At 38.2% G+C, this 18680-nt stretch overlaps 1 protein-coding gene across 9 annotated transcripts in view; it reads left to right on the top strand.

Annotated features, from left to right (window-relative positions):
* The window catches only part of NUMB (NUMB endocytic adaptor protein), a 157450-nt gene that overhangs the window by 132104 nt on the left and 6666 nt on the right, over positions 1 to 18680 (top strand). For 7 of the 9 annotated variants that reach the window (XM_032482323.1, XM_032482320.1, XM_032482317.1 and 4 more), the window contains 4 exons: positions 10927 to 11001; positions 12941 to 13081; positions 15812 to 16016; positions 17756 to 18049. In XM_032482323.1, coding sequence (XP_032338214.1) covers positions 10927 to 11001; positions 12941 to 13081; positions 15812 to 16016; positions 17756 to 18049 — 715 coding nt within the window. The remainder of the gene's footprint in view (positions 1 to 10926; positions 11002 to 12940; positions 13082 to 15811; positions 16017 to 17755; positions 18050 to 18680) is intronic. The other 2 variants (XM_032482321.1, XM_032482318.1) reach the window with 1 other exon arrangement.

The following is an 18680-nucleotide window of genomic DNA, read 5'->3' as shown; positions in this document are numbered from 1 at the left end:
AAATTACAAGGATTTCAGGAGCTCTGTGCCAGGAACCAGAGGCAGACACCAGTATGTATTTTCTACTATCTCACAGCCATTTACTTGTATTTATATAGAGCTTTATAGTTTATGATGGGCTTTGACCTACTTTCCAGCTTCCTACTCATAACAGCTCAGTGAATTAGACACGATAGTTCATGAAACTACTTTTAACAAATGAATAAACAAACTCAAGGAGGTCATCCAGCTAGCAGTAAATGGTAGTGCCTACCCTGAAACCAAAGTTTTCTGAAACTTGGTGCAGAGTTCTTTCACCTACCCCGTGTTGACATTGTCTCATTCAAAAGTTCTGGCCTCTGCTTGCCTCAGGTAGATCTTAATTGTAGTGAATGGAGAAATATCAAATGCAGGAGACACTAGACAGCTCAAGAGCCTGAATGCTTCCCACAAATATACATTGTCTGGCCTGCACACAGTTTATAAATTTGAATTAGTTGCCAATATTTCAGACATTGAAAGCTTTCACATAAAAACTAGGATGTCTCTCTCAAGAATTAGAAGATCTGACAAAACAGCGTGCTTTCTATGTGGCACCAATGGCCTGAGCTGAACAGCAACTGTGCCTTTTGGTTGCCTCTTTGCCACAATCCCTGCAGCTCCCTATGGTCCTTACACTCAGCCTGCTTCACTCATTTTGTTACCAGCTTTTAACCTTGTAGGCATTTGAGTTTGTGAACTCCTCGGGCTGTTATGTCGCTTTGATTTTTTTTTTTGGAGGGGTAGGGGTGGGTAACTACTTCTAACTGTACAAAAATCACCAAAAATACGATAATACCTGTTCTAACAGATCCTGTTGATGTACTGCCAAATATGTTTTCCCCCCAAGTTTTTATGCTGTTAAAATTGTTAAATGGCATCTTTAGAAATGGTTTTAGAGAATACATAGTTGAAAAGCAATGCATGATTATATTGTTTTCACCTAACTCTCAAGAGTAAAACATTTCATGGCATTATGACCACTGTTAAGTCAGTGTACTCACACCTGCTTTCTATTTAGATGTTCTCCTCAATGGCAAATTGTACTTAGTGCTTATCTTCATTCTAGATCCTTTTCTTTACAAGTGAAGAAATGTCTGCTGCCTCTTTCCCATTCTGCCTTTCTGCTTTTTAAATTCCCATGCCCTTTCTTCTATAAATTTTACCTTCTCTTGTATTTTATTAGATACATCTTTTAGGATTTGGTTTATTTTTCCTTTTGAAGTGCATTATAAAAGATTTCTGAAGAAAGGAACAGTGGACAATCCCAAGAATAATCAGAGGATTTCCATTAATCCTTGGTTCCAGTGTTTCCTGTGACGTGAGCAACTAATATGTGAAATGTCCTGGTCACTGACCTTTTCTAGATTAAAAAAATTTTACTTACCTTTAGAGTTACCTTTGTTATTTGTATTCATGAAAGCTCAGTGGTTCTCAGTCCTCAAGTCATAGTGTCTAAAACATACTTGAGACAGTGCCACGCTATCCAGATCAAAGATGATGAACAAGACAGTCTCCATTTTTCAGTCCATTTACTCTCTCATTTTTAGATGACTGTTTGATGAGTCCTTCCTTTTCCTTAAACCTCCAGAATTTCTTACTCTGTTCTCTTTTCAGCTGATGACCTTGCTTCACTTCACTGAAAAAATAGAATCAGTCAGCCTCAAATATGACACCACACCTACTCACCTACATGCAGCCATGCACATACAGTCTGTTTTCTCTCCTGTTCAAGAGATGAACTGTCTGTGCTCCTCACTGAGGCCAACTGCTCCATGAGATTCTTGTTCCAGCTCTTACTTATTCCAGCAGTGCTACCCCCCCACCCGGGTCTCCATAATCCATGTTTCTTTCTCTAGTGGATCATCCATTAGCATAAAAACAAACCATCTTTTAAAAAAAAGTTTCTTCTTGGTGCCTTCAGTTTCTGCTCTTCCTCCCTTTGTTAAACTTATTTAATCAGATGTTTACCCTCACCACCTGTCAAGTCGTCTTCTGTATTACTATTCCAATAGTCCTATCAACAGCATTTGACATAGCTCATCTCTCCTCTTCTTTGAAACACTATTCATTTGGAGTTCAGGGGTCGTACTCTCTCAGTTTTCCCTTATATTGCTGCCTACTTCTCAGTCTGTGGACTCTTTTCTACCTACACCTCTCCCGTGATGATCTCATCTAGTGTTATGGGTTTAAATACCATCTCTATGCTGATGATTTTGAAATTTCTATTTCCAGACATCTCCCCTGAACTCCATAGTGGTGTTTCTGTCTTAGAAGCAGGATAGCATAGGGGTCAAGGACACAGACTCTGGAGATCTAGATTCCTTGTATTTAATCCTAGCTCAGCCACTTATTAATTTTGTGACTTTGGGAGAGGTTCTTAACCATTCTGTACCTCAGCTTCCCCTCAATTGAAAAAAAAAAAGGATAATACTAATACCAACCTCATGTGATTGTTGTAAAGATTAAATGAGTAAAATATAAGCAAAGTGTACAGAACAGCCTGCCATATGGGTACATATGAGATATTATTATCATCATCATCATTAAACATTTCACACCAGACATGTCACACTAACGTGTCACAAACCAAATTGCAAAACTCTCTCCCAAACTACTCTTCCCTAGTCTTCCCCATCTCAGTCCCTGTGCTTTAGCCCAAAATCCTGGATCCAGTCTTGACTCCTCTTTCTCTTATACCCTGTATCCGTCCCATCAGTATTTCCTGTCTCACTACCCCCACCACTACTGTCCTGGTCCAAGCCAGCTTCTCCTCTTGCCTGAATCATTGTATTCGTGTTGTACTCCACCTGCTTTCATTATCCCTCTACCATTTGTTCTCAAGATACCAGCCTGAGTGATTTTTAAGGCAGAGGTCTGATTGTGTTGCTCCTCTGCACTGGATCCTCCAGTAGCTTCCTGACCTACTCAGAGTAAAAATCAAAGTCTTTTGGGCTGAGTAGGCCATTGTACATGAATTCTCCCTGTCCCTTTTCCTGTCTTCTCCTACTCTTGCTTCCTCTGTTTCATCCACACTAGCCTCCTTGCTATTCCTTGAGCATATTAGGTATGCTTCGACCTCAGGACCTTTGCATTTGCTATAACCTGTAGTCTGGAACACATATTATCCAGACATATGCATGGCTTTCTTCCTCATCTCTTTCCATTCTCTTCTCTAAAGCCCCATTTTCAGTGAGGCAGTCACTGAGAACCCTATTTTAAATTCCAAATACCACCCTCCTCCATATATACACACTTACTATTCCTCTTCATAGCTTTATTTTTCTCTGATAGAGCTTATCACCATTTTTCATCCCATGCATTTTACTTGTTTCTCTCTTCCTCACTAAAACATAAGCTTTGTGTGGACAGAGATCTTCACCTATTTTGTTCACTGCTGAATCTTCAGTGCCTAGAATAATATGTGGTCCATAGTAGCTGCTCCAAAATGAGTCAGTGAATGACAAATGCTTTCAAGTTTACTCTGTAGTGGGAAAAACAGGACAGGTAGAATACTGGTTACTAAATTGTGTAAAAATAGCAGGTACTACTGGAGCAGAGATGGAGAATGAATGCTAGAGATAGTGATGAAGGCTTCTGAGAGGAATGATACCTAAGGCTGAGACTTAAACTGTGAGTTCCAGTTAAGTTAGAGGAGAAAAGCATTTCAGACAGAAGGAATAGCATTAACAGGACCACTGGGGTGAGTGAGAACCTGCCTCAGCTCATTCATTCATTCAACCTAGAGATATACAGAAGGAGACAGAAGATGAGACCCAAGTTTATGGTATGGATGACCAAGGCGGTGCAGGAATGATTCTCTGAGATGACGTATGATGGATTTGGTTTTGGACAGATTGAATTTCAGATCCCTGTGGAATTTTCATTTCTGCTATTATACACATTTGAAATATGAACTTAATATTAGAATAATTTCCCCTTCCTGCAATTAAAAGTGATTTGGCAAACTAGATGAGCTAAATTGCTTCCAAAAAAATCTCTCCTTTGCTATGTTGGTTTATAACATGCTACCAACCCTTATTTTTTTCCCGGAAGCCTTTAAAGGCCACTCTCACTTAAGAAAGTGTGGGCTAAAAGTTACTGTACTTTTAATGAAGCAGCCATTGGAGATAGTACCAGTCTCAAATTCTGTAGAAAGTTGTTTCCCTTCACTGTTTTGTCCTTTGGAGAACACTCACTGTATCTTGAAATTGTAAGACAAAATTTGTTCATTACATGATTTATTAAGAAATTCAAGTATCATCAAATTACAGATTTTAAGGCCCTTCTCAGATATTTAAAAAAAAAAAGTTTCCTGTGAAAGAAGAGAAGTCTCTTGTCATTCATTACAAGGCATACTGTGTCATAGTTGCCCACTAACATATTATTACATATTATTACAATAACATAACATTATTACTCCTAATGACTGGGTTATCTCTGTGTGTAGGTATGACAGAAAGACTGACCAGAGATTCTTTACACATGGGTTACCCTTGAAGACCTCTTTGGTGTGTAGCAGAGAGAACTTTGTGCAATAGAATGGCAAATCACTGTTGCTCAGAAAGAGTGACTCACTCTACCCTTTCTGCCCAGATTGGCTGTCTGCTGCTGTTGCTTCTTAACATTTCATAGCTCTGCCAAATTATGCTTCTGTGTATCTTTATAGCATTTCCTTGCTTTGGCTTACGTCAGAACACCTTTTTTCTTTTATCTATCATACACCCAACACAATTGTCTTGCCTTCAAATATCACTTCTATTTATGTTGATTAATTGCATGTTCTTATTTCATTGGTGGCCTTGGGAATCGTAGAACATTAGAGTTGGACTGCATCTGAGTTCTGGGTCTCAATTTAAAGTAATAGGATATGAGCGCATTTGTTTAAAAAAAAAAAAAGAAAAAGAAAGAAAGAATTGAGGGACATAAAATTCCAAATAGGTCTACTGTTTCAGTATAATGAATTGTCTTTCCCAAAAAAGATTTAATTAATGATCACTTTCCAGAGATTATGATGATTTGTTTCTGAGGGATGGTTTGTATCAGAGGTCATCAAAATGTGACCCCACTGCCTGTTTTTGTAAATAAAGTTTTATTGAGACAGATCCATGTCTATTTGTTTACACATTATCTGTGGCTGCTTTTGTGCTGCAGGGCAGAGTTGAATAGTTGTGACATAGACCATATGGCCTACAAAGCCTTAGCTACTTGGTATCTGGTCCTTCACAGAGAAAGTTTGCCAGTCCTTGATTTAAACAGTTTAGAAACTTACTTCTCCAACTGGAAATCTGAAGTGCTTCCCCAGATAGCACCGATATGTAAAAAAAGTGACTGTAAGGACTTGTCAGCATACTGAGAATATTTTCAACTTGTGATCTCCATTCTTTGTTTTGATTTGGGGGTGGGGGAGGGGATTCGGTTTGTTTATTTATTTATTTTTAGAGGGAGTCACTGGGAATTGAACCCAGGACCTTGTGCATGCTAAGCATGCGCTCTACCACTTAAGCTATACCCTCCCCTGTGATCTCCATTCTTCTTTAATTTACTGTTTAAAGTGGTGTCTAATGGAAAAAAAAAAAAAACTTCTGGAGATAAATAGGTAGGTAGATGGCAGTTCTTTATTGAAATTAGTTATTTCAGTTGCCTTTTATTGTGAGTGTCTTTTGTATTTAGGGGAAAGTGATCTTATAGTATACTGAGCTTGTTTAGTTATTATTTCCATGTCATTTCTGCAACCACTTTGTGTTTCTTCACAGGTATTTTCATGTGAAGGTTACCCGTGCATTTCTCTTAATGGCAGCACAGTTTTCCTGATTCAGTCATTTGTGATGGACCCAGTGTCAGTGTCTGCTTATTTTCTGTATTGGTTTATATGTACCTATAATAAAAGATGTTTAAGGGAGATGTTTGCTTTAAAACTCTAAGCTGGATATTTAGAGAGTTGAGTGATTACTTGAAAATTATACTATTTCCTGTTTTTCTCTCATATATTAGCTTGATCCTTCTCAGATTTTACCAGTTTAAATTCTAAGTTACTGACATTCTCTTCATGTTAGGCCCATTTTCTTTCTTTGAAGAATAAGTAGTTTTCTCTTTGTTGTAAAACTATATTTTTGTACATTGACACTAGTCAGTGAGAATTCTACCTATAACCTTGAAATTATTATTAAAATAGACACTATTGGAACATTGGTGATGAAATAATTCTTAATGTCTCACATATGCATTACCCCTACTACATTTCTATTAGTGTCTGAAGTATTATATAGCCCTTTTTAAAGATAATTTTATTTTTTACACTTAAAAATTTTTTAATTTATTTATTTATCATGGGGGAATTAGATTTATTTATCTATTTATTTATTAATTACTGGAGGTACTGGGGCTTGAACCCAGCAATTTGTGCATGGTAAACAAGCACTCTACCACTGAGCTATACCCTCCACTCCCTCAGTCTTTTTTTTTTCCCAAGGAGTGTTTATGTCACTGAAATGTATGTAAATTCTGTATTTATTATCAGAATGAAAGACTCTAAAGTTTACAGGTAGTATAGAAACATTGCTACTATAGAATTTATGAGAGGAAGTCTAGGCTTAATTTCAGCTGCAGGTGTCTTTGAGTGTTAATATCTTAATACCTGATTGAAGTAACTGTAGTGTGGCAAACTATAGTGACATTCCAGAACAGCACTCAAGTGTATGGACAAATGGAAGAACTCATATTATCTGTTCTATTCTCCTATTTAGAGAGATCAAAGGCTATGAAATTTGACAGATACAGTGCCTCACTGATACATTAGTACAACACCATAAAAATTATTATAAAGACATACCTCAAAAAGCAGAGATGTTTTCATGTCTAATTGGGCCAAGAAAGTATTTTCCTGTATGTGATAAGGAAACTAAATGGAGAACAGTCCCATTCTAAAATGGCCTTTTATTCTGCCCACCTTCAGTCTCCGAACCTTGAAGTAGTTGCTGGACTCTGTAGGCCACAGCTACATAATGAGCATATTGATAAAACTGTAAATTTAATTTCTTACACAGGATTTTCATTGCCTTTTGGCAGTCTTCTGTGTCACAGATTAGCTGTCTCCTATCCCTACAGCAGATAATTTAGCAAATTTATTCCTTCAGCAACTATGTCTTAAACTCCTGCTCTGTTCTAAACTCTGAGGATATATCAGTGAACAGGATGGAAAAAACCCTGCCCTCGTGGAGCTTACCTTCCAGCATAATACTGCATAATAAGCATTGGTTAAATATGGGCAGTTACTGTTGCTGGTGGGGTGTCTGTTTTCCCAGTTAGCCTGGACAGCGCCAATATAACGCCTGTTTCTGGGTTTTAATAGCACCCTCTTTTCTCTTTCAAAGGGGTCCCAGTTTGAACAGTAAATTATATGACCACACTAGTTCTAAACCTTTTACATCTATTAACTTATTGAATCCTCATAATAATCCCATGAGGTTGTAACGCCATTAACATCATTGTGTAGATGTGGAAACTGAAGTATAGAGAACTCAAGTAATTGCTCTTGGTCATACTAGTAAGTGGCAGAACCAGAATTCATATCCACACAACAGCTTGATTCCAGGGTGTGTTCTCTGAGTCACTATACTGCACTGCCCCAGTACTGCTGTTGTAAATCTTTACTTCTTTACCCTGCCTGTCTGCATTCTTCCCAGTAAAGTAAAGCGGGTTGTCTCATCTTCTTCACAGATGAATCTGTGGCTCTTTGAAGTGAACTTCCTCAACTTGTCACTCTCTCCTTTACAAATCCATCTTCATTTCTGCTCGGCTTCATTCCATCCCTCCATTTCAAGAAAGAGACATTCCCCTTCCCACCAAAAACTTGTATTCTAGCCTCATCCCATTCCGCCTCCTGGAGGACTTTGTTCTCTATGTTACTCTTCTCTCTCTTGGGTCTTCAGTCTCCATCTTTCCACTGGCTTTTCCCATTCAGTGTGTAAGCATGATTTGTTGTTGTGTGTATTACTCTTAAGTTTATTAATATAATGATGATAAATGGCTACCAATTATTTACTGCCTTCTTTAAATCCCAGATACTGTATGTATTCTGATCCTTTAACAGATCCTGCAGATACTTTACAGATAAAGAAATGGAAGCTCAGAGGGCTACATAACTTGCTTAACTTATGAATAGTGGCACTGAATTCAGACTCATATGTGTCTTCCTCAAAAATCCATTCTGTTTCTAGTATATCATGTTAGTTTATCACAGTTCTTAAAGAACTCCCTTGGTCCTCTGCCTGTCCCCCATTGCATTATAGCACTTTTTGTAGAGAAGTGTTTTTTAATTTTTTAAATTCTTTTTGGAAGGGGAGGTAATTAGGTTTTTATTTATTTTTTAATGGAGGTACTGGGGATTGAACTCAGGACGTTGTGCATACTAGGCATGCACTCTACCACTGAGCTATACCCTCCCCTGCTAGAAAAGCTTTTTTAAAGAGAGTATTTAATACTTGTAGACTCTTCTTGCCTTTCATTTACTTCTCAACCCTTCTAGTCTGATTTCCACCTTTCTGTTTAGAACCCTCCAGAGAAACAGAACCACTGTTTGTTTAGATAGATAGACAGACAGACAGACCGATTTAGGTATCTCTTATCTAACTATACATATGTATATATAGAGAGGGGGGGGTTTAGTTTCAAATTGGTCCATGTGATTGTGGGGGCTAGCAAGTCTGAAATCTGTCAGGCAGATCAGAAGGCTGGAAATTCAGGTAGGACTGCTGTTACAGACTTGAGGCAGAATTCCTTCTCTGGGGAAACCTCTGTTTTTACCCTTAGGACCTTATAAGGACCCATACTATCAAAGGTTATCTCATTTACCTAAAGTCAGTTGATTGTAAATGTTAATCACATGTTCAAAATACCTTTATAGTAACATGTAGACTAGTGTCTCCCAAATCTAAAATTCCATCTTAGAATTCTCTACTGAGTTTTAGACCTATCTGTCCAATTGCTTAAATGTTGCATAGACATATCAAAGTTGGCTTGTCTCAAACTGAAATCCTATTCTTCCCCTCTCACTCTTGCTTTTGCATCTGTTTTATTCTCTGTCTTAGTTTGTGGTACCTTCACCCAGTTACCCAAGCCAGGAACCAGAGAGGAGTCTTCAACTTCTCACTTACATTTATCATTTAAGACTTTCTCATCTCTATCCCTGTCTCAACCAAGAGAGCTCATTTTCTCTCACCTAGAATCTTGTTGTGGTTTTTCTACCTCCTGTCAGTCTCTTTCCAACTCCTCTACACTGCTCCAAAGTTATATTTAAAAATGCAAATTATTTAAAATTCCTTTAGTAGCTCCTAATTGCCCACAGAATTGAGGTAGAATTCTTTAGCAGGCACATGAGGCCCTTCCATGGCTAGGCCTTTCCTGCTCTATCTCCCGCTTCACCTTACTCACCTATCTATTTTCAAGCCACACTGAAGTATTTATAGAGCCCAGATTTGCTGTGTTGTTTGTTTCCTTTGTCCTGTGCTGCTGTTTCTTCTGCCTGGAATGTTCACTACCTCTATTACTTCCCTGCCTTCCTTAACCTCCACCTTGGGCAGCTAGAAAAATTATTTCAGTACCAAATTCAATTTTCTCATCTGAATAACTTTCCCCAGTTTCACAAATAGATTTGACTGTGCCTCCTTTCTGACATTGTTGTACACTGTTTTCAACTCTACTATGGCATTTATTACTGTATTATTTATTTTTGTTACCTTTCAATGGACTGTGAACTCCTCGTGTATCTCTACTGCCTGGCACGTAATAAGCTCTCATCAGATTTGTGATGGTGGTGATGGAGATGATGAGCCCAGTGTGAGCTCCCCAGTCCACTTAAATAAGGCTATGCCTTCCATATTGAGGAGTGCTGGGCTGGGACGTGTATAGAGGAGAATGGTAGACATCTCTTTATCCTCCTTTGTCCCTTCTAGAGGCTGCTACTCCAACTTTTAGTACCAGATTCCTTTTGATCTATACTTTTTATGATGTTCTGATACCTGTTCTCAGCCTTCACTTTGCTTATGTTTTATTTTGCTTGTATCCTTGGAGAAGTTAAAAAGAAAGGAAACTGTTAAATTACTATTGCAAATCTCCACTGTCCCATTTTCATTCCTTCATGGGAGAAATCATACATCAGCTTGTTCTCACGTGATTCTTGTGTGCCAAAAGAAGTCTTTTCTGAGCCAGTAAGAATTCATGTCACAATGACTATTTTTCCAACAGTTTTTTTAATCCTCTTATGTCCTCAAAATGTCTCTATGTATTTAATGTCAAATTCAAAACTAAACCAGTTTTGTGTTAATCCTGAGAGAAGAAATAATGGTTTTTAAAGATTGTTAAAGGAATAATGAAGACTTCTTGGGTTTTTAACATGAAAATTTCAGGTGACCAAGGGCCCTACTATACACACTGGGGTCAAAGGATAGTAGAATGGTCAGCATCTCAATTTAGACTTACTTATTACTTTCTACTCTAAATACACTAGTAGAAGCTACTTGTGGTGTAACTCCTTATATATTTAATATTTATCTAACTCTTGGTTTTTATGGTTGAGTTTTAAAATGGGTGAAGAATCCACTTATTCTTTGCCCTATACAGAATGTGGTAGCTTGGTTTTTTATTCCATCTGTCCTCCTTATCCTTTACTTAATTTTATCTTACTGTTTTGCATTGTGTTTCTAAAATAATGGCTTTGGCTTGTTTTTTTCCTGAATGTTTCTGCAGTTTGGTTTGAGTATCTGGCTTTGGGCACCCCTCCTGAACTTGGACTCCATCTGTACTTGTGACTTTTAGAAGGCAGAAATCAGTGTTTTCTATGGAAGATAATTTTTTTAATATTATGTATATATATGTCTCTCCCCCTTCCTTTTTGGTTTCTTTTAAAAGACTGGGAAAAAAGCAGTTAAGGCAGTCCTGTGGGTATCAGCAGATGGACTCAGAGTTGTGGATGAAAAAACTAAGGTAAAACTTTCATAAGCTTAAGTGTTACTGCTCATGTTTTTTTGTATCCCTAATGATCAAATACAGTGCCATTAAGCTGCTGGAGTCACTGTGTATCCTTCCACTTTGTCCAAAGTACGATCTTCAGAGAGACTAGTTAATGTTCAGTAAACAAATTTAGTTACTCATTTACCTTATGAAAAATAGAATTCTCTCAGCATTTTGTTCTACATGACACAGCATGTTTAGCCTACTGGGTAATTTGCATTTAATGTTAAGATCTGAGTTCTATTTTTGTTCTTACACATTAAAAAAAAAAGTTTACCCCCATAAATTTGATGTAAAAGATGATGGACCTTTTATCACAGTTAAACATTTTTTTTAAAAAAGATGATGGGACCACATCTGAAATTTCTTCTTGTTCCTTAAAAAAAACACTTTATTTTTAGAAATACTTTTAGAAAGTGATATTTGAACTGATTAATCTGTTATTTAACTGAAAACTCAATTTAAGTGAAATCGTACAGCCTAGTTAACAGCTCATTTGGTTACCACTTACTTAGAATCCAACTGTATCTCAAATAATAAATAGCATTTTGCATTTGAAAGAAAGTGATCCTACATACCTAAATAAGAATAGACACAAACTCTGCCCTTAGCATGAGATATATAAGTGCAGTTAATCATTAATTAAAATTTTCTAAGAGACCTAAAATCTGGAGAAATTTTAACAAGAAAGCAGTTTAAAAAAAAATCTCAGATGTCACTGGAAGGGGGAGAAAGTCTGGCAGGTAAAGAGCAGTTTTGATGGATTGCTTGCCTGATACATTTTAAGTGGTTTAATATAGCTACATTTTTGTTCTTTTGACCTTCCTTAGGCCTTTTTTTTTTAAGTTCAAGAAAAGTGATAGTCTTAAATGTACATCACAGGTGGAAACAACCATCATTTTAATTAGCTTATTTTTAAGAATTTGTGTAGATGAAATTTGTTGTATGTGGAGGCTGTTTTTTTAATTGCTTTATGCAATAGTTAGAAAGTGATGTTGCCCCCTGGTGGCTACTTAGAGCACTGCCATTAATTAGATTAGCTCTTCCCACGTTGAGTGATAACAGTAATTGATGATTTGTCACCCTGAGACCCATCATGAGCAGAAATGTTGTAATGTATATAATATATAAAGGGCTCATATTTAGACTATATAATTACTCACACATATTAAAAGAGAAATGACAGACAACCCAAGACTTGAAGAATCACTTTGCTGAAGAAGAAATTCATGTAATCAAGGTTATGCAGAATAAAATTATAATGAGCCACCAGAATGTGGAAAACTTTAAAAAATTGACTGGCAGGTTTGTGGGGCAACAGGAATTCTCATAGTTATGCTTTATAAAAGCCATTTTGTTTGATTGTATGTTTTAGCACCTACAGCCCTCACCTCAGCATCTAGGGATTTCAGGCCATTGAAAATATCACACAGAAGAGCCTCAAGATTAAAAAAAAAATGTGTAATATTTATACAATGTATATACTATGCTATTGAGCAAGTATATAAACAGAGAGAGTCATACTCAAATGATCAGTAGGTTAATAAATACATCGAACTGTTCTGGAGATGATGTTATTAAATATGAGCTATATGGAAATTGGATTAAATTAACTGATTTACATATATTGTAAAACTGAACAAGGAATTTACCATGATAAAGCTAGACCCAGCAAGCATGTATTTTAGAACATGAAGAGGAAGTGTGAGGGAGGACTTTGGGCAGATTGCCTCTTATGATCTCTTCTGGGTCAAATTCTTCATGTTCAGACTTCTGGCTCAGACCTAGCTATTCCATTGCCCTGATGCATTAGATGGAGGGGTTTTGTGTTGTGAAACGAACATCCTGTGTTTCTTCTGAGAAGCTTGAATAACCTCTTAAGTCCTCTTTCTTTGTGCTTCCCCTCTTCTAGGACCTCATAGTTGACCAGACAATAGAAAAAGTTTCTTTCTGTGCCCCAGATAGGAACTTCGATAGAGCCTTCTCTTATATATGTCGTGATGGCACAACTCGGCGCTGGATTTGTCATTGCTTCATGGCTGTCAAGGACACGGTGAGTCCGTCAGTGTGGATTTCATCATGACTAGCCTCAGTTCACCAAGCTCCTTTCGAATTGGCTCAGCCAAGCAGTTTCCACATTTTTAATAAGTATGTGCTGTTTCAGCACTTGGAACTGCCTAAACTAGCTTGCTTTCCCGCCTTTTATTCAAGTAGTTCAGTAGTTCACACTCTTGGTGCAACCCTGCAGCTCACAGAGCAAGATCATTGGCTGAGATCCAGGGTCATTAAAGGAAAGTGAAAGTGCTCTGGTGACCGTGGCTGCTAAACTTTATTTGAAACTTTTCATTATTAGAACAATTTTCAAGATTCTTACATGTATTTGTTTACTGACTCATCTGGGTATAAGATACTGGCATTTGAAAGGTACTTATAAATTCCTTTGCAGAGAGACTCTACCACAAATGAAAGAACTGAGTTGGAGTATATTTTCAATTAATTAAAAAAAATAGAAATACTAAATTATGGTACAGTGAACTCTGCTACAAATTGCTACATAGCAGAAATTTGGGGATTTGTTTAAAAATAGAGAATAATCTAATCTATCACCCTTCATATAAATTATCCAAAATTCTGACATAAAGGCAAGTCTCTTAGATGATGATGATCTTAACCATAGTATAGTATTGAGTGTGTAATTTCTGAGTATTTAAAAGTCCAAACAGAGTAAGGCAGTATAGCCATTCATGAAGGCTACAGCTCAATAAAGCCTTGCCAAGGCTTCACCTGGAAGGTGACCATTTTTAAGAGTATGGTGGCCATACTCTAAAATTGACCAAAAGGTTTTCTTAAAGCTCTTGGAGAGAGTTGTGTAAACAAATATTATGAACTCAGCCTCTGAATCAAATATGATTCCAGTCCTCATTCTGGTTCTTACTAGCTGTGGGATTTGGGGTGAGTTTTTTTTTTTAACATTTTCTGTCTTCATGTCTCCTTCCAATAAGATGGAGGTAACAGTTGTTAAGACTAAATTAGGTAGCGAGGATAAGCACTCTTAGCACAGAGGCTGATCCACAGTAACTGCTCCAAAATTGTGATTGGTATTGTTAAAGCTGCTCCTCCTTGGTTTGACCAAGTGATTTGAGAATGAGCTGAAGTAACTAAACTATGCTTTCTTCCTCTGTCTCTCAGACCTTAAGTAAGCCACAAAGCAGCGTATTTTGCTATCACTACACTCAAAAAACCCAAAGAGTTAGAGAGCTTCACTATGTTAATTTTAAAACCATTTTGTTGTCAAATGCTGGTCCTTCAGGCTATCTGACTGTCCTTGGCCAGTGATTCTCCTGTATCAGAATCACCAGGAGAACTTGTTAAAACACCCCCAGAGTTTTTCATTCAGTGCATCTAGGGTAGAGCTTGAGGGGGTCTGTCTTTAAGAACTGCTGTAAGACCTAGGAGAAATAATAAGCTTCCTTGACCTAAAGTTCTGTCCTTGTAATAGAGCTGTGTTCAAATGCAGACAGGTTCTAAAATTCTTTTGGTACTCTCTCCTGTTTCATGCTTCAATGCCTACCCTTTTATCCTACTAAGAAGTTAGATGGAAACGCATGTGGATTCATAAAGAGTAAGTCTGTTAGTCTTTAAATAAGCAGTCATGTGAGATTTTACAGTTTACAGTCATGTGAAATCTTAGGGACAAAGCATCTCAGACATTACCTCTCCTTATGCTATCTGATATTGGCATATAAAATCCAGGGAAATTACTGACTCAGAGCCATATGTAGCAGCAGCTGCACACAATGTGATTTTGGAAACTCCACAAAGGGCTCCCTGTTCTCAAATATCTCCTCACTGTGAATGATGCCAACAGTTATTATATCATCTCTAACTTTTTTATTCCATAATTAGGGATATAGTTTAAAATACAGATAACCCTAGTAAAAATAATCCACTGAATTTATTAAATTTACTCTAGGTAATCCCGTGTATCTTTAAACCAGTATTTGGTTTGTATAAGCCCTCCTGTCAAATACAAACAAACTGAGTTTATCTGTTTAATTCCTTTGTAACTAGAAAGTGTGGATGAAAACATGCTTTAACTTCCACCTGTGTGTGGTTGGGAGGTAGAAGTGGAGTTAGAGGTACAAAAGGAGAGGGAAGCTATGGGGAAGAGCCTGCAAGCCCTGAGAGCCCAAGCGGGGCAGGGGGAAGCATCAGAAAGGGGAGATGGAGAAAGCTAAGGTTTTCTCTGCCTGATTCCCTTCTCATCGCTGGAGTTGCATTTATTTATCTGAAGTTTTAAGTTTGCACCTTTTGTTCCTAGACATGTTGACAGTATTTAAGCTCTGAAATTTGCCCTGCCTCTCCAGTGGTTTCTTAGAAATGCTTGGTAAATACTCCCACTATTCCCCTAAATGACAAATAGAAGTTTGCGTGTCAAGACTTAGGGCTTGGAACCTTGAGCAGTGTCCTCTCAGCTGGTGGCCAGAGCTAACATGAGTGACAGAGGGAGCCTGACTAATAAGGAGGTGTCTGTGGCTGCTCACAAAGCACAGGTCACTGATGGTCGCTTTACCAGTGCCTACTACAGTGAAGGATCATAAGCATTACCTAAGGTAATTACTCATTTAAATTAATTTGGCATGTTAATTTACTAAAGTCTAATTTTAAGCTGGAGTTCCTAACATTTTTCCACGTGTGAAAACAGACTTATTTATGGTCCAAGCTGACTTGTAGTTGTTGACACCATAACTCTTAAGTTTTTTAAACCTTCTGTTATATACAGGGTGAAAGGCTGAGCCATGCAGTGGGCTGTGCTTTTGCAGCCTGTTTAGAACGGAAGCAAAAGCGGGAGAAGGAATGTGGAGTGACAGCTACTTTTGATGCCAGTCGGACCACTTTCACAAGAGAAGGATCATTCCGTGTCACAACAGCCACCGAGCAAGCAGAAAGAGAGGAGATTATGAAACAAATCCAGGATGCCAAGAAAGGTACAATCTGTTCTACTATGATGTATGTTTATTTAAATAGTTTTTCCCAACAGGTTAATATTTGGAAGCTGTCAGGGGCAAGCTTTTTCACAGAGAGAACTCCTACTGGTACATACGAAGACCTTAAGAACACAGCTGAAAATCTAAACAAAGTCCTTTCTTTTAGAGTGATTTGTCTAGTAGCTTCAAAGTGTCTGCTCTTTCCATTACGTTAAGCTACCAGGAAAGCTACTGGGGAGAGTGCAGTTGAAGAAGCTGCAGAGACATTTAAAAGCAAAATTGGGAAAACTTACATCCTGGAACAGATGTTTAATTCTCATGCATCTGATCTCTGTGAGAAGCAAATGCTTCCAAGGACCTACATCTTGAAGGAGGAAGTACAAGTCCCAGGTTTAGGCTGCAGAGGACCCACTGACGGTGATGCCGGGTGTAAGTGGAGGCAGAGGTTTCTCAGTGATACTCTTCTTGGATTATTACTATTTTTCAGTGTTCTAGTGAAAAAAGTCCACAGATTTGAGAAGCTAGCCCCTAACTCATTATTCCATGGCTCCATTAATTTTAGTACGTGGTTTTGCAGAATGTGAGTGTTTTCAGGTGCCCATGGCAGCAGAGCAGAAACGCCCCTACAGGTGTTCAGGTTGCTCAGGAGCTGCTGTCTGGAGTTGGGTCGGGCATACTTAGAGCTGAGGGATAGAGCCTAGGGGGAGTGCTTCGCTTTCTTGTGTAGAACTAGGGTTGAAACCAACAAGGAATATTTTGGATTTAAACAGTTCAGTTTAAATGTACATTAATGTAATTTTGCTAGGTTTTTTTTTAATTCTAAACTAGCCATTTTAGATAATATCATTAATCTAATACTGACCCAAACAGCTCTAATTTTTTTAAGCCACAAAGATCCATATTTTTATTTGAAACTAAACAATTGATTATGATTTGTTTCCATTTCTTATAAACATTTGTGCCAGAATACCAAAGAATAAAAAAAATGCTGTTTTAATTAGAAAATGTAATATGTGTAGCTGTTACTTAGTGTGCTTCAGTGATTTTTCAGACGGATTTTAATACCACCAAATAATACGTTTTGTTGCCAAGATTGTTGAGTCCTGACATCTAACGGGATTGCAAGGGGAGAGGAGTTGATCAGAATGGGACTCACATGAAAACAGCCTTGTATTTAAGTTTACTCCAGTTTAAATTTTTACTTCTGTATGCTTTTATTCAGATGAGCCACAAACGCGTACTGTCCATGACCTGATGTCTTCTTTGGGGCATTCTTTAACATCTAGTCAAACTTACGCTTATTTAGATCTTTCTGACTCTGCCACTCCCGAAGTCCTCTCCCCCAAACAAGCAAACAGACATTGAAAACTATGAACCATCATTCTTTAAAAGACCTCACATTAGAAGTTCATAGGTTCTATTTTTTTTTTTTAAATCTTGTTCAAAGTCTTATGTTATAAATCACTGCATGGGAACCAAAGATCTAATATTCATATCTCGGTAGATATATTATACCATGTACCATGTAGTAGATTATTAAACCTTTTATTTGTCTGAAAAATAGGAGATCTGATCTGCTTATAACCTATCTTTTAAGAGATATGGAGAAGGAAAAAAAAAGAGAGAGATATGGGGAAGGAGATGGGTAAAAGGACCTAGGAGGGTTTGTTAGTTCCTCAGCTGTTTAAGCCAGATTATTTGAAAGCATTGCTAAGGTCCCTTCTCTTGACTTTCTTGAGCTGAAACAGATAAGACACTTGTTGGTTCATCGGTGGCCCCTGGCAACACTGTCCCATCCCCATCCTCTCCCTCCTCTCCCACTTCGGATGCCTCTGCCTCTCTGGAGATGAACAATCCTCATGCCATCCCACGCCGGCACGCACCAATTGAACAACTTGCTCGCCAAGGATCTTTCAGAGGATTTCCTGCTCTTAGCCAGAAGATGTCACCCTTTAAACGCCAACTATCCCTGCGCATCAACGAGTTGCCTTCCACTATGCAGAGGAAGACTGATTTCCCCATAAAAAATGCAGGTAATGCAGCACCCACCTAACTCACTGGGTGCTCTGGCACTGAAGCATTGTCATCACTTCCAGTGGAGACACTAATCCCACTGAACTAGCCACCCCTCTCTCTCGCTGAGGCTGGCTGATGGTTGTACATATCTTGTGTTATTTCCCATTGAGAGAAAACTGAGGCTCACTGAGGGGGATGTGCGTCATTCATTTCTCTTCAACAAGTAGGTAACAGCCATGATGGGAATTCCTAGCCTGAGGTTTGTGGTTTGTCCTGATGAAAGTGTACCTGCTTCCAAACATCAAGGGTCTCAAGTTTCCATTCTCATTCTGCCATTTGGGACCCAGCAGGGAATTAATTTAAAAGGCTTTGGAAACACATCCAGGTAAATAGCATTACTGTCAGATGTGCCAGAAGAAATGGATAAGTTCTCTTTGTCCTTGTGGCTGGTTGGCTCCATAGGGAAGAAACTCTAAACGGGTCTCCTGTATAAATCTGAGACCTGTTGTTCATCAGAGACAGTGGGCTTGCTCACACATATTCATTACCTTTCAGAACTGCCACACAGGCCTTTGTGCGGCCTCTGTGCAGCCGAGCCAGCCCCGGTAGCTCTATCCTCATCATACGATCCGGAGCTAAGTGTCACAT

Source organism: Camelus ferus, chromosome 6 (assembly GCF_009834535.1).
Source record: "Camelus ferus isolate YT-003-E chromosome 6, BCGSAC_Cfer_1.0, whole genome shotgun sequence".
Lineage (NCBI taxonomy): Eukaryota > Metazoa > Chordata > Mammalia > Artiodactyla > Camelidae > Camelus > Camelus ferus.
This window is presented reverse-complemented; position numbering and strand designations above follow the sequence as displayed.